We start from the raw sequence: 17,117 nt of genomic DNA, 5'->3' as shown, positions 1-17,117 counted from the left end.
TGGACCCGAAACCCAATTATTAATTTTCTGAAATGGTGCTTCATTGCACCTTACGATGTTATTGACTTATTTCCATTGAAATTGACAAAATTTCGTGGATGCTTTAAGTTGTTGTTGGATGGGGAGTTTAGACACCGCAGCAATCAATTTTCACATGCTTTTGCTGGCTTGCTTCTCTTCCCTCCCAGAACGAAGATTTGAAAAACTGAGTGGGCACCTTAATTTCTAAGACCAATGGGACTCAGTCTCCTAGCCTGTCATAGCCCATAAGCCGGCATTAGGCCCATCTACATCTACCGAAGTTAACAATATCATCTACAACTTTTAATTACATCCAAGCAATGGGTTTTGAAGACCATGGTCATGTATATGGTATAGTAGCCAGTGCGAATAAAATCTGAAAAATTATTTTTATCCATCAAGTTTTTGGATTTCATGTGAGTCAATAAAACAACCTTAAACATATAATTGTTTACTAACTTCGTTTATGAAATTAAACAAATTCATTGTGGTTAAAGAGATAACAAAGACAGGAGATAAGCTTGCAGGGTCTCGGTTTCTCCAAGCTCCCTGAATCATAAAAGTTGACATAGCATTTTCTAACATTTATTATATATAAAAAAGGAGACAATAAGTTTAAATGCCATAAGATGCAGCTAACAGCCAAACACTACACACAACATTTTGTGAAAAAAAAAAACTAAAGAAAATGGAGAACTGGGGAAACTATAAAATGGAGAAATGTCATCCTTATTCTCTCCGTAAACAACAATGGGCATTGGTGCTATTACCGTGGATGGTCCTTTTGAGACGTAGAAGCAGAAGAACCATATCTGCCACCTTTTCCTCCACCTGGGGAACCATATCCCCACCCACCGCCATACCCCTTTCCATCACCGTTTCTTGCCCAGCCTCCTCCTCCTCCACCGCCTACATTGCCATACCCGTAGCCACCACCGTCCCCTCCACCTCCACCTCCACCCCCAAACCCACGCCCTGGGCCATAACCACCACCTTGGCCCATACCACCACCAAAGCCACCATTTCCTACACCTCCCTCACCGCCATAACCCCCGGTTCCACCATTGCCTATGCCTCCCCCTCTGCCGAAACCTCCACCAAGACCACCATTGCCTACACCTCCCCCCCTGCCAAAACCACCACCACCACCGTTGCCTGCACATCCCTTATTGCCTACACCACCACCAGGGCATTCTCCATAACCACTATCTGCAGTCACTGGATGGCCGAAGGCTTCAGCAGGACTGTGTCTTAATCCCATGTCTATCATCCTACGACTCACATCACTCGAAAACGTCCCTTCCCGCTTAGCTTCAACGACACAACTTGCACAAAACCACACACACAAACAAAACCAAACCCATCCCCAAGATATAGCACTACTTCTTTCCATGACTACACAACAAATTAATCATAAAAATAAGTAAGAAAATGCTCCAGAAAAGAGTTAAATGAAAAGAAGAGAAAAAATTGTTAAAAAAAGAGAGTTCATTTAGAAGCTCATGCAAAGTACGCAGCTTAACGAACGCGTTGGCACCGTTACGAAGGAGCATTTATATATACATAAAACAAACAGGCTATGTATTGTGGTGGCCTTGGCCATAGAGAGGTGTGATATGAACCGAATTGTACTCAACTGGTTCTGGTGATAAGACCAATTTGAATGACCACAGCTCACAGTGCATTTTCGGCGTGTGTTCATACTTACAGAAAACCCTCCCTCTAAGTTTGATATCATGAATTAAGTAGATATCAACTAAATTTAATATATAATATTTTGAGATAATATTTGATGGAAAATGCATAAATTTTATGTACTATCATCGGAATATATTAAGTCATCGGTATTTATTTAAGGAATAATATTTATGCAGAGTTAATACATAAATCTCATGCATCATCAACGAATAATAACATGACACATCATCATTAAATTAAACAAAAAAATATGAAAGACTTATAAATAAATACTAATAATTTTATTCAAATATAATTAAACATTAATCATAACTATTATAAATAAATATGAGTAACTCTCTAATTTAGGATCTTTGTTTAAAGAATTAGGGTATCTTGTTTAGATTTTAAGATTTCAGCATTTATTTATAATTAAATATTATTTAATTATGTTTAAATAGAGTTATTAGTATTTATTCATAAATCCTCCGCTGTCTGTTATTTTATTTAATGATAATGTATATATTATTATTTACCGATAGTGCATGAGACTTTTGCATTTATAAAACATCATATATTATCATTATTTATGGTTTAAAAAAGTAACATATGTTATATCTAATGTAGCTACTTTATTTTAAAAATATTTTTCATATCAAATAAAATTCTTTCTAAAAAACTACAAGATATTACGCTATTAAATTATATATTTTAAATATTTTGAATTTAATTTTTTTTTCTTCCCCCTATTCAAATATCGGGTAAATTTGAAGTATATGCCATTTTTAGAAAAAAAAATAGGGTTTTGCATTAATCTTTTGGATATTTAGGGAAATAAATTTATTTTGGAGAGAGGAATAAAGTTTCCCAACTGTTTTTTTCCAATGGCTAAAAATAGTTAGTTTGTTCTATATAAACCCAAGCCATTTTCATCCTTCTGTATTTAAATCTCATTTTTCAAAGTTTTTCAATTCATCCTTTCTCTCAATTTTCTCAAATTTTTAGTTCTCAAATTTTTATTCAATTTCTCTCAAAATTTTGTTGTTTTAATTTTATATTTTGTAATTTAATTGATTTTTATAATACAATCTTGTTTATAACGTTTCGATGACAAGCACATATTTGATGTCCAATTGCAAATAGTAAGAAAATATTATTAAATATTCTAATTTTAATTAAGTTTATTATTAAGTTGTTAATATTATTAATTTTATAATTTTTTCTGTTTATATAATCAGGTCGAAAATTAAATTTTAAAGATATACATACACAATTTAACTGTGATGGCACCGTGTGTTATTGAACAACACTTGCAAGAGGCAAGGATTCTTGCACGTATCTCATACATTCAAGGGGACTAAATTAGATCCCACACTTATCAGGCTTTGGTGGAAAGATGGAGACTCAAGATACACACAGTCCATCTTTCATGCGGTGAATATACAATTACACTCGATGACGTAGCTTTACAACTCAGTTTACCAGTGGATGGGCTAGTTGTTACAGGGCAATGGTCGTTGGCGATTGAAGTACAGTTTGCGAGTTACTATTAGGCAAGGTGCCGAACAAGTTTTTTGCTAGTCGGATAGAGAGGAAATGGTTAGAAGTAAATTTCAATTATATCAGCAACTCCGCAAGTGCTGTTGAAAAAGAACAATACACCCGAGCAGTTATCTTGAGGTTAATTGAGGGTATTCTAATGCTCGATAAATCTCAAAATCTAGTACATTTAAGGTGGCTATTACAATTCATCGACTTGAAAGAAGTAGGACAATTCAGTTGTAGATTAGTTGTCTCACATTGTACTAAGAGATGTGTCGGGCGACACAACCAAAAAAAATTAAAATTGGTGGTTGCATACTCCTGCAGTCATGGGCATGATCCACAGTACCATTTTTACGTCCCCTAGTACACACCCCTTATTTTTTCCCACTCGTAATAAGGTAAAATTCATTTGATAATATAGTTATCATAATATTTTTTTCATTATTATATTTTTGAAACAACATATTATTTGAATAGTTGGAACAATGAAGCGAGTCATGTTGGTATAGCGGACGAGCTCAAAGATATCTGGCTACTGTTAGATTAACGATTGGAAGCAAGGTTAGTTTTTAAAATTTTAAATTATATAATATTTACGTAAGGATTTGAAATTTAGCATTAGGTAGATAATAAAATTTATAATTTCCTACTATAGTTTGAATGAATGTCATACACTGATCCGAGAATTCAAGAATGCATCCCAGCCAAATTTTTGGCCAATCGTAATATGTGGCACATGAAGGTGCCATTGATAGTTTTCGCGACGGTAGAGATGCACAAATTCGATCGAGTGATATGCCAGTCCGAGTTTAGGCAAAGTATTCCCTCATCACCCCTGGACATCAAAGAACTGCACAAAGTCGACTTGAGAGGAGAATCGGCAAAGATTGAGCGAAATTCCATGAGAAATATATCTATATTTGGGAACATAGGTACGATTTAATACCTATGTGCAAACCAATTCTCGCACCAGAATTGGCGACCTCTCCAGAGTACATGACATGATTTAAACATCACGATAAGTCAAATCTACTATCGGAGGAGGAAAGGACTAGGCAACGTTGTTGTAGGAGGTCAAGACAACCCCGTATGAATCCTAGGTCAGGCATAAATGCCTCAATGAAGTCATCATCAGCTCCAAACCCACAAGTGGCACCGATGACTGCATCACCTCCTGATTAGTATGGTATTTTGGTGCTTTCACTAACACTATTTTTTATATACAAGCATCACATTATGCACCACCGGAGACCCCCACATTTCATCTGCAGTAAGGGGATCGAACCATCACCTTAGAAGCCCATCGCATTGCAACTAAAGCTCTAGTTCATGATGGTTATACGGACACAGGTTGAAGTATAACTGCGGCTCCTGGTTATGTGGTCACGAGTTGAAGTATAACTCGAGAGCCTAGTTGATGGTGGTATGTGGTCATAGGTTCAAGTTTCATGCCACCCGAAAAGGATGTTTTATAAACCATATACGTAAGTTTGAGTCCATAATAATTAGGGAAAACTAATGACTTTCCAATATAATCAACTTATTCTTTTTCTCCATCTCCACTAAAGTAATATCATTAACCTTATTGTTCAGAACTTGTGACAAATTAGAGGTAAGAGGACTTTCAAGAAAAAAAGTGACTATAATGGTGGAGAAAATATAAGTCCTTTTGGACCGACAACAGTTACAGTGATTAAAGAACCCATTAATAACTAAAATCGTTGTCGTCCCAACTAAAGTTTTTGTAACACCCCTTTACCCGATCCAATCATATGGACCCGGTATAAGACTATTACATTTGGTGCCAAAACGGTTGTGGCTAAATTACTGTTTAATTTAAATATTTATACATAGTATTTTAACTTACCTACCATATTTGCAAACATACTTATAGTTTCACTACTTCATTTCATATATACCAAAATAATTTAAGTAACCCAAAACAGATAGAGTTTCAAGAGTTTATATTTTAGTCCCTAACACACGAAAACACATTTGATCTACCTATGTACATACTATTTTAATTCAAAATATGGTACCTACTCTTGAAGCTCTTGAGGATGTGATGAGATGAGAGATCTCCTAACCCAACTCTAACTCTTTGAGTCTAACTGTACCTACGCGTTAAAATAAACGCGTTAAGCCGATGAAGGCTTAGTAAGCACTACAAGAATAAATAGGTAAATAAATCATAATTAAAATATTTTAAACTGATTCAATTAATACATATTTAAACACATTTAAGTTTCTTTAACCATTCTTATATTAATAAAATTTAACTTATCTTTATAGAGGCCCAAATTTGCCCGGGCCTACCAAATAATAATAATAAAACCAATCAAACCAAACCCAAAAAAAAGCCCAATAGCCCAACACCTAAATAATTCTCAGCCAAATAAAGAAACAAAAAACCCTAGCCGCCGCTCCTGGGCCAGCCACTACTAGCTGTTTGCCACTGCCACCTGCAATTATGGAAAAGTAACAGGGACCGCGCACGAGTTACTGTAGCAAATAGTAAAAAATTTATTATGTTGTAACAGCCATATTAATATGCGGAAAAAGGGGGTTTTGGTTTTCGAAAGAAAAAGGGAATTTTGGATTCTATCTCATTTTTCGGCTAAAAATAGAAGCCGAAAGCAATCGTAAAAGGAGGGGGATCCCCATTGTTGTATGCAGGATTTCAGAAAAAAAAAAGAGCAAAAAAAAAACAAGAGAAGAAGGATACACGAATAAAAAAAAAAAGAGCAATCGAATACGAAAAATCAAGGTGTTTCTTTCTGTTCCGTTTTCTCCATTTCTTCTACAAATCCAGTTTCGAGCCTAACAAATATATAGATATTCAAAGAAAACATAAAGGGACTTTTTTTTTAGATCGGGGGTTTTAGTTTCATTGGTTTTTTTTTTCATTTTTTGCTTAGATAGATAAAATTTTTAGTAAAAAAGAGGAGAAAATTTACCTGTGCTTTGGGGGTTTCAGACTGGTGCCATGGCGGAGGCAGAGGCAGAGGCATCGAACGTCGATGAACGCCGAAATCGGCTAAGACCGACACGCTATGGGCATCGTCTCCCCATCTCCCTCTTATCCCTTTTTTTTTCCCCTTTTCAATCTGCAGAAGCATTCTAGGCTTCCCCTTTTCTTTTTTTATCTGTTGAAGCATTTAGGCTTTTAAGAGGTTTTGTCTTTTTTTCAATTGGCAACACAAAGTGACGCCGTTTATGGCTTGTATTTGTAGCCTTGGAATGGAGAGGGATAATTCCATGCCAAGCCCTCCCCTATTGCACAAGCCTTTGATTGCACCCTGTTTATTTCATTTGTTTTTAATTTGGTCTTGTAATTTGTGCTTATTTCCAACTGGGTCTGTGCCTCAACAAGGATCTGGAATATTTCCAGTTTTACTCCTTATGCATTTATGCATGTTGCACGTTGGCCCCTATGTTGATTTCTTCATTTTCAAATTATCTCTCTCATTTTAATTCCATTTTAATTCAGTCCTCTGCTCGTATAACTTACAATTTTAAAATACATTTAATATTTTTACATGTTTTGATCCATCTGATAATTTGGTTTGTTTTTATTTATACAATTTTTTTTTAGTTTCTTTTATTTTATCATTTTGACGTTTTGTGTAATATTTCTTCGAATATTCTATATATATTAGTACATATATTATTTTGATTGAGGCTTTAATTTGTAAATGTTGGTTGTTCTAAAGTACTTAATATTTTATGTATATGTGAGATACCTTAATAACTCTATTTTATGTTTTATAAAATCACCATTCTGAAATTCTTTTTATATCATATTATTTAACATTTTATATAGTATTTTTGTTTAAATGTTTTTATGTACATCGATACATATTAGACTTATGTTTAATTCCATGCTATTTTTATATATATTTACTTCTAAATTTATTTGTATACATGTATATGTTTTTTAATCTATTGTGTACATAATTTTGTTTTTTTTTTAAATCTGTTACATGTGGAAAATTTAATTTAATCTCATATATATTATTAATCTCATACTATTTTTACAATAAATCTATTTATATATGCATGTTTTGTAAATCTATTATGGATATTATATTTTATCGCGTATTTTTATTATTCTTTCATATTTTGTGTATTATTTAAGTTAACATGTAAATCGTCAATTTTAAAACAATATTCTTCATTAGTTTGCATATCATTCGATTCAAAATATTCATCCTATAACACATGATTTAGTAATTATGCATATATTCTTAGTTTATTTTTACCAATAGTTCTAAATTCATCTATTTGTACATTGTGTAAATTATGTGTTCATTTATTCGTCACCATATTAAAATCATTTTATACCACATTGGCTTCTAATTGCTATGTTGTTCTTTTTACGTCTTGCATTGGTCATTGATATTGGTCATTCTATATCATGCTATGTACATTATTGTGGCATATTATTGTATGTATTGTTTTGCTTGTGTGATTGTTATATTATTATTTTCGTCATTGTATTATTATGTCAATTATTCTCCATGCATTATTATAATCGGGTTGCATTTTTAGGTTAGCTATATTTAATTATTAATTTGTTAATTGATTGTATCTCGTATGCGCCTATTACCCCATATCATCATTTTCCACTTGGTTTATTAAATGTGATTTTACAAAATCTAAATTTTATGATTAATTTCGTCTTATTTCAAGTCAAATTAATACGTTTTGAGCTAGTTTTACAATTATTTAAAACAAAGGTGATATTCGATGTTTGGCAATTCGAGAATCGTGCCCTATCGTGCTGGGTTGCGTTTTTTCATTTGTTCAAAACGATCGAAGATCCCTTTGGAATTTCACTCACGTTTTCTAAAAACTCTTTAAAATGAAAGAAATGTTCGATGTTTGGCAATTCGGAGAATAGTGCCCTATCGTGTTGGGTTGCAATCTCCCGTTTGTTCAAAATAATCGAATGTCTCTTAGGAGTTTCACTCGTATCTTCCAAGGTGAGGCAATGATCAATGTTTGGAAATTCGAGGAATCGTGCCCTACTGTGCTGGGTATCGATTTTTCGTTGGAGCAAATAGTTGGGCATCCTTTTGTTATTTTCGAATTACAAATTTTCGAACGTCGAAACAAGAAGATTTTTGGCAATGGACTCGGGTTATTCAAATGTTATTAACAAGAACCACATTTCAAAAACATTTTTAATTTTAGACAAAAGGACAGTATTTAATCGATTTGGTACCAATTTTGGGCGTAATGAGGGTGCTAATCCTTCCTCATACGTAACCGACTCCCGAGCCTATTTTCTCATATTTTCGTAGACAAAAATCATTGTTTTAGTAAACCAAAATGTTTTATTAAAACAACCCAAATTTTTAGGTGATCCGATCACACTTAGACAAGAAAAGATTGGTGGCGACTCCATTTTCGCTTTACAAAAAGTCAATCCATTATTTTTAAATCGAAATGAAAAAAATGGTTTCGACAATCTTTTTGTAAGTTATCAAATTTACCTTAACACATTAATGATTCACTTTTGTTCACAACTCATATTCTTAGCCCAAAGTAAATTTTATAGAACACACCGGATATACGGAACAAATACAGAGGTGCATTATTATGCGCTAATAAAGAGATAGCACTAAAGTGCTATACAGAGAGCACGAATGTGTTCAACAGAGAACATTAATGTGCAAATAATCAGAGCACTGATGTGCTAATAATTAGAGAGTGTGCTAAAGTTCCTTAATTGTAATAGCCCGATTTTAGGCTTAGTCGGAACAGTGGTTTCGGGACCACAAATTCGACGAAAAAAAAATGTAATGGCTTGAATTTTCAGAGGTGTCGGAACGGTAATTCGAGATCACTAAATTCGACAAATGGGTAGAAAATATTATTAATTTAGTAAGTATAAGTTAAATATGAAGTTAGGAAAATTTTTGAAATAGTGAATAGTGCACTAGAAATAAATATTAAAATAATTAGAATCGAAATGAGGTATCAAGACCTCGGGGATTTTAAACTGAGCCATAAATATTTTTATAAATATTTATGGAGTGTTAAAAAGTTAGTATTAAAGTTTCGTTAAGAAATTTTAAAGTTCCGATAATTAATTGAACTAAAAGGACTAAATTGTAACAAATGCAAAATTTTGGGAAATGATTAAATAGCTTAAATGATAAAAGGAAGAGGGCTTAAAAGGCAAATAGACCCAAGGTCTATTTGGGCTGGACGGCAGAGGCATGAAATCAGCAAGAAAGTAAGGAGAATTAAGGGCAAAATTGGAAAATTGCAAAATTTGCTTAATAAAGTTAGGACCCAAGTGAAATTATCTAGATTTCTCTTCATTTTTCTGAATTCTCATCAGCTAAAACACCATGGAAGGGATTCTTCAAGCTGGTTCTTCATATTTTTATTACAAGTAAGTTCAATTCTTGACTATTTCTTGAAATTTTTGTATTTTTATGACTTTTACAACTAGGCCCACTTGTTAAATCCATTAGTTTTTGATTTTATGAAAGAAGTTGAAAGTTGATATGAATATGTGCTGGAAGTATATGATGATTTAGCATGAAATTAGAGCTTTAAATTGTTCATATGCTGATTTTATTGAAAGAATTGAATAGAAAGTGAATGTTTGGGACCTAATAGTAAAAGAGTTTGAAGATAGAGTTATATGTGGAAATTCTGAATTTCAATAGTTGTGTAACAACTTATAATGTCTAGTAAAGTACTAATTGAGAAAATTAGATTAATTGAGGGGTTAATTGAGAAAGGACCGAATTGTATAAACTGTGAAATTTGGGGCAAAATGGAAATCAACATTTTGCACTAAAGCAGTTTTGGACAGCAGCAGTAGTGTAACTTTGAAAAATCACCAAAAATTGTAGAGATTGAATTAGAGGATGAATAAAATATGAAACTAAAGCTTATTGAGTCTAGTTTCTTATAAAAGAAATGATGTGAGCAATGGAATTGTAAATCATGAGATATAATAGATTTTGTGAGACAAGGTCAGAATGAATTCGGGTTCCCCTGTTCTGACTTTGGAAAATCATTAAAAACTGTACAAAAATGATTATGAGTTATAGTTTATATGGTTAGAATCCTTAATGAGTCTATTTTTAGAATAAACAAGCTAAAACATCATCCGAATTCTGTACAATGAGATAATTAATTTTTAGTGAAGAGTGGTCGGAACTGTCAGACAGCGAAACAGGGGAAACTTTAAAGAATAAACTGTACTATTTGGCTGAACAAAAAATCATGAAAATTTTATGGTATGAAGATATGTGAGTCTAGTTTCAGGGAAAATTAACGGATCTTAATTTGGAGCTCTGTAGCTCCGGATAAAAATAATTTAGTGACTCTGACTCGGATAAACAGCTTTGAATATACATGTTAGTGAATATTGAAATTATGGTTAATGTTGTTTAAGTGTGTTATACACATTAAGGATGTGGAATGGAGAGGAGGAGGAGGAAAATTGGGAAATATATGAATGATTCGTGTATAAATGGTCATATGTTTGATTATAACTCATAAACGATGAAATATGAATGATGCTTATTTTTGTGCATTATTGGTCATGGTTTAAGCTCATGTGTGAAAATAAAGTTTCATAGTATGTGTGTATGGTATATTCAGTATATGATTTGGCATGAAATAATACCATGAATGGTTTATGAATTAACACATGTTGGTAAGCCTGATATATGAATAAATGATCAAATTGAGCGGAACGCCGGATTTGAGTACTTCTGATCAAGTGACAAAGTGATAAGTGGTAGCTTTAGCTACACTTATCTGATCAAGTGACAAGTGGAAAGTGATAAGTAATAGCTTCGGCTATACTTATCTGATCAAGTGACAAAGTGATAAGTGATAGCTTCGGCTACACTTATCTGATCAAGTGACAAGTGAAAAGTGATAAGTGATAGCTTCGGCTATACTTATCTGATCAAGAGACAAAGTGATAAGTGATAGCTTTAGCTACACTTATCTGATCAAGAGACAAAGTGATAAGTGGCTACACTTATCTGATCAAGAAACAAAGTGATAAGTGGCTACACTTATCTGATCAAGAAACAAAGTGATAGGTGGCTACACTTATCTGATCAGGGACAAGTGATAAGTGATCATACGTAAGACCATAGTTATACTATGGCAAAGTGAAAGTGAAGTACTCAATTTTCCGTGACCGTTCCCTAATTTGATTAAGGATGGTAAGTGACAAATGGGCCCAAAAGAATTAAAGTAAATGGATAAGTGGTAGTGTATTTATATCAGGACGATGTTGTTATTCAAACTAAAGTGATATTTTCATTGCTAAATTGAGAATTTCATAAATGTGTTATTGAATGGTATAATCAATAAACATTGAGTTAAATGGTAAATACGTATTAGTTTTGAATTTGATGTCATTGAATTGTACGTGAATTAAATGGAAATTTCTAGTGATATGATTTAAATTATGAGCATGAGAAATTGCGAATTGAATGAAATGGAAATGAAGCATTAAATTGCATGAGTATGTATCGGGTCTCGCAGGCCCTAATTATTATGATTATAATATTTTGAGGATATATTGTGAAAAGTTATAGAAACATGTTAATTATTTTTGAAAGTTTTAATTTTGATGAAATTTTATAACTCGGTTAAATACGTTTACAAGTGTATGTGTTTTGGTAATGCCTCGTACCCTATTCCGGTGTTGGATACGGGTAAGGGGTGTTACATTAATGGCATGCCACTAATATCCTAGTAATTCTAAATTCCGTCTACTTAGGCATTAAAATTGAATTTCAACATTTAAATACTTTACATAAATATTTCAAAAAAGATTTCTCTTTTCTCCATCATTGCAATTTAGTGAACATTTCACAATTCACAAATATCACGCCTTTTTCACATATATACTTTTATCACAACATTATTACTTAATGTTCTAACAATATACCATCTTATATTCTCCATCTATAATTTTTTTTACAAATTTCATAATTCCATAATCTAATTATTTTTTATTTATAAATTTAAATATATATTTTACATTTCTTTTCTAAGTAATTTCATACTACAATATAAGCATTTAAATAAAGATAATTTAAAAATCTTGTAGTACTTACAACAAAAAGGTTGAGAAGATGTCTTCCTTCACTCCTTAGCCTTCTATTTTCCTTTTTCTTCAATTAGGTCCTCTCATTTCTTTTCTTTCTCTTCGATTTCATATAAAACATATAACATTTATATGTTAAAAAAAACAATCAAATAACTTTTCTATATTATTTAATAAAAATAACATGTATGGTATGATAATTTCATCATTTTTTTACCTTAACTCACATTTCGATCTAATCCATTAATCAAAACTAACTTTATTTTATTTAAAACTAATTTCATATTTTCATTCAAATCCCACTTTAGACTAATTTCAACTTTCAAATTTCACCATAAACCCTAATTTCAAAATTCTCTCAACTTACTCCCTATTAATTAAAAACCTATAATTTATTTTACAATTCAATTCTTTTCTCAATTCTAACTTGAAATTCTATCAATTCAAACTCTAATACTTCAATTTATTCAACATGAACAACATCTAAAAATCCATTAACTTTCAAAATTTCAACATAAATCAAGTAGTATTTTGTTCTAGGATTCTAAAAACTCAAAAATTACAAAAAAGGGGACTAAATTGACTTACCAATCAAACTTTAAACCTTGAAATCCCAAATTTTCTTTCTTTCTTTCCCTTTTTCTTTTTCTTTCCTTTCTCCTCTGTTTTCGTTTGCTATTCTGTTTCTTTTTTTCATTCTTTTTGTTTTGTTTCTTTTATATTTTATTTTATTATAATATTATATTAATTTCTTAAATAATAAGTAAATGTATATAATTATTACAAGTATATGTATAATATTTTTACACATGTATTTTACAATTACCATACACTTGTATTTTTTTTTTACTATACAAGTGTTATATATATGGTTTATTTACTAATTTAGTTCCTTAACTTTTTTCTATTCTATAATTCAACTTTTAACCTATATGCAATCTAGTCATTGTACCTAATTACTCTTAATTTAAACAAATTCACCTAATCAAAACCTAATTAACCACACAACTAATTCCGTGCATATTTTTTAATAAATATTTATGATTCTGTTTTATGAAAATGGAGACTCAAAAATATACTTTCCAATTACCCGACTATCGGGTCATTAGAGTTTTAGCTTCTCTCCACTGCCACAATGACTCCCTTTACCTGAAAGTCCTCTGTCATAGGTTTTGGACAATTATGTTAATGACACTGCTTTTGGTGGGGATGGATAAAAAGAATAAATTCATTATGCTGGAAAGCCTCTTTTGTTTTTCCCTATGATTATGGTCCCAAACTTATGTATGGGGTTTATAAAGCATCCTCTTTTGATATCATGAAACTTGAACTCGTGACTGCATAACCATTGTCAATTGGGCTCTTAAGTTATACTCCAACCTGTGACTGCATAACCACCGTCAACTAAGGGCCCTAGTTATACTTCAACTCGTTACCGTATAAGCATCGTGAACTAAGAGCTTGAGTTGCAATGCGATGAGCTTTTAAGGTGATGGTTCCATCCCAACACGACAGATGAAATGTGTAGGTCTCCAAGTACTATCTCATCACCATGAACTCAAATATACCTTAAAATTATCACAATATCCACCTCAAACACAAACCCAAATAAATCTTTCTTCCTAAATTTCCAACACCCAACACACACAAAATAATTCTGAAGAGAAAAACAAAAAAATGCATATTTCCCTAAATATCCAAAAAACTGACCTAAAATCCTAAATATTTTATAAATTTGGCATATACCTCAAATTTACCCCAAATATCTGGTCTTTCTCTTATTCCTTTGGATAATTAATTATCACTCACGAAATCAGCTTTGGGTGGTATGGCCTTGCTTGAAGAAAGCTTTGATTCAAAGCAATGGAGGCCTTTAAAATGAAAATGGGGTCTTCATGGGCTTTTAAGTATTTGATATTATGGACACCACTTAGCTACTAGCTTACGAGGTAGGAACATTGGATGCCATCGTGAATCTCAACAAATGAAAATCAAATACTAATAGAACTCCGAACTTGTTTTCCATGATGTTATAACATTTTCAAAGATTGTTAACTACATGTTGTTATTCTATTTATTTTAATATAAACAACATTTTAATAAAGGTTTCCAAAATTATTTGAAAAATGTTTATAGGGTGGATCAATTCTTTTTGAAAAAAATATTTGAAGCGTATTCTGTTGAGCGTTCGATCAACCCCAACACTTGTAAGCATATTACTTATATGTTCTAAGTTGGTGGTTCAAGTCTCTCGCATGTAGGTAACTTTCATAATTATATGATACAGTATATTAACACCTCTTTTTTAAGCCCTGCAAGTTATATCTCTATTAAATGAGGCACTCGTTCCTTATGAATTGTACATGCTCTCGACAAAGTGGAGAGACGAAACTCTAATCACAAAACAATACAATAACATTATTGAGAGTTCTATCAACTATTTAACGAACAATATCTTAAAAATTTTTCTTACAAAAATCAATTTACTTAACAATACTCAAAATTATATAAAAAAAAATCAAAATGTTATCGAAGGTTATCAATTGATATTAACAAAAGTATAGAAAATGCACCCAATCAAGTGATTCGGTTTTTTTTTATTACTTTAACGAAATCAATAATTAATTCAAGAAATTATCAAAACATTTATGTGATTCAGTATTTAGGTTTTTGAAAGTGATGTAAAGATAAATTTATTTAGTGGAAATAATAGAATGTTTTCTTATTTAAAAATTCCAGAGTTTCACTCACTTTCCAATTTGCTATTTACAGTCGAGTTTTCATCTCCTTACTCCTCCTTCTACACTGGTGGGGGTTTATATTACCTACTCTTTATTTAGTGTTTATTTATTTATTTATTAAAAGAAATAGATTTCCCATGAGCCACTATTCTATTGATTCATGATTAATAAGAAGTAGAAGAAAAGAAATGCCTTGAAAGGAGGTGTACTCTTTTCAAAGAAATTTTAAATTATTGTTTGTATAGAGTGATAGATTTTTTAATGGGGTGATAGGTTTTATCAAGTAGAAATATATATATGCCCACAAAAGTTATCTGAAGGTACATGGATTCAAGTTTTATTATGTGATGATGTTTGCGTTATGTCATGTATGATATAACACGATAAAATAATCCTACTATATTAAATTCCAGTTAAAATATTTGAGTTCTCACTAGAGTCAGAAACAAAATCTTGACTCGATTTGAGAATAATACCAACTTATTTAGGAGCCCGTCAGTTCTATACGAATAACACTTGAAAGAATTTTTTGAGAAAAATTTGATCTTCTTTCAACAAAATTAATATCAAATAATTGCATATATGAAAAAGTAAGATAATAATTAAATAAATGAAAAAGTAGCATATCCAACTCACTATTTTATGAACGAAATTCAAATAAATTGTTTTAAAGTTTGAACTTATTCAAATGAAAGAAAAGGAACAACTTAGTAGTTACTACTATATATATTTGTACATAACACAAAATCTTTCACCCCCACCAAGTTTTTACCTACAAGAACAAAAGTAACTAAAATAGATAATGAATGATTCCGCCATATTTGACTACCTCCACTACCATCATTGCAATGGCATCAAATTTCAAATTTAACCCATTTGAGTGAAAACCGAAAAGCAGCAGTAAATCAGTTCAACTTAGAGTAAAACCTGACTTCAACTTTTATCATTTCTGAATTTTCTCTCGCATGATACTACTCCATATTAATAGGATAGAAAATCAATATGAATTAGTTTTTGGTAAATTGGCGTTATACAATGTTTTTAACCAAGACAAAACAAAGGGGCATTGATAATTGAGGCTTTGAACATACGCTTGCAAAGCAGATTTGATGGGTGTCAAATCAATCAAGAAAAAGGTCTTTATGAAAAGCAATTAAAAGGAGGACAGATTGCTGAATTTCGGAAAGTGACAGTCCAGCAAACTCCCCTCTCTCCCCCTTTGTATCTCTGCATGTTCCCAACTCCAAATAATTGCATCTAACTTTGAGCCGAGTAATCACTCTAGTTTAGTTTTTGCATCGATTTTGATTGTATTGATTAATGTGTACCGTTTTAACAGTAAATTAAAATATTTAATTTTTATATTAGTGTAAAATTTGATCATCATTTAGGCTAATTTTGATTGTACCGTTTCAGAACATTATGCACTAATCAATGTATAGATAAACATTATTACTTTTTATTAATTTAAAAAAAAATTATTATTTAAATTTAAATTTAAACTTCTAAATTTTAATCGAGATAATAGAACAATTTTAAAATTTAAAGTAGAAAAGTAATAAATAATAATAATAAAAATTAAAGAATTTATATTACAAACAAATTAAATAATAAAAAAAGACAAACTTTCTAAAAGCTTCACCAACACAACTTTATGTTTATGTTTTTATTAAACTTTTTTATATATAGTATGGGATGATTTTATTGTAGAATTTTTTTAAAATAATATTGTGGATAATTTTTTTATTTAATGTTGGACTTTTTTTTTGTTTACTTTAGATTTGTTAAATGATTAAATTTTATTTGTGAAATTTATTGATGAATATTTTATATAATGAATTAATATTTTTATATTTAAAAATATTTAATTTAATTCATTTTATATATTTAAATTTAAAAAAAAATTAGAAAATTTAAAATGATACATCAAAACATATTAGTTCCAATAAAGAAATAATGTGCGGATGAGTAACATACTCACTACCTTAATATAACAATCCTGGAAAGCAAACTAGAGAGAGTAGAAAATG

At 31.1% G+C, this 17,117-nt stretch overlaps 1 protein-coding gene and 1 long non-coding RNA gene across 3 annotated transcripts; both read right to left on the bottom strand.

The window, feature by feature from the left end:
- Positions 1-787: 787 nt before the first annotated feature.
- Positions 788-1,414, bottom strand: LOC107960733 (acanthoscurrin-2). The gene has a single exon (XM_041111897.1). It carries the CDS (start codon positions 1,412-1,414, stop codon positions 788-790), a length of 627 nt encoding a protein of 208 aa, XP_040967831.1.
- A 2,427-nt stretch (positions 1,415-3,841) lies between these two features.
- Positions 3,842-6,764, bottom strand: LOC107958176 (uncharacterized). 2 transcript variants are annotated; one of them, XR_001700589.2, is made up of 3 exons: positions 6,201-6,700; positions 4,190-5,360; positions 3,842-4,078 (listed from the first exon to the last, which is right to left on the bottom strand). It is a non-coding gene; the product is annotated as an uncharacterized lncRNA (long non-coding RNA). The 2 variants fall into 2 exon arrangements; XR_005927225.1 differs by lacking the exon at positions 3,842-4,078 and having other exon boundaries at positions 5,132-5,705; positions 6,201-6,764.
- Positions 6,765-17,117: the final 10,353 nt, after the last annotated feature.

This window comes from Gossypium hirsutum, chromosome A05, assembly GCF_007990345.1.
Source record: "Gossypium hirsutum isolate 1008001.06 chromosome A05, Gossypium_hirsutum_v2.1, whole genome shotgun sequence".
Taxonomy (NCBI): domain Eukaryota; kingdom Viridiplantae; phylum Streptophyta; class Magnoliopsida; order Malvales; family Malvaceae; genus Gossypium; species Gossypium hirsutum.
Note: the sequence above shows the minus strand (reverse complement) of the source record. Positions and strands in the feature narration are given on the sequence as shown.

What these genes read in the sequence shown, in the direction of transcription:
- LOC107960733 (XM_041111897.1), bottom strand. Translation starts at nt 1,414, where the DNA reads ATGGAAAGAAGTAGTGCTATATCTTGGGGATGGGTTTGGTTTTGTTTG.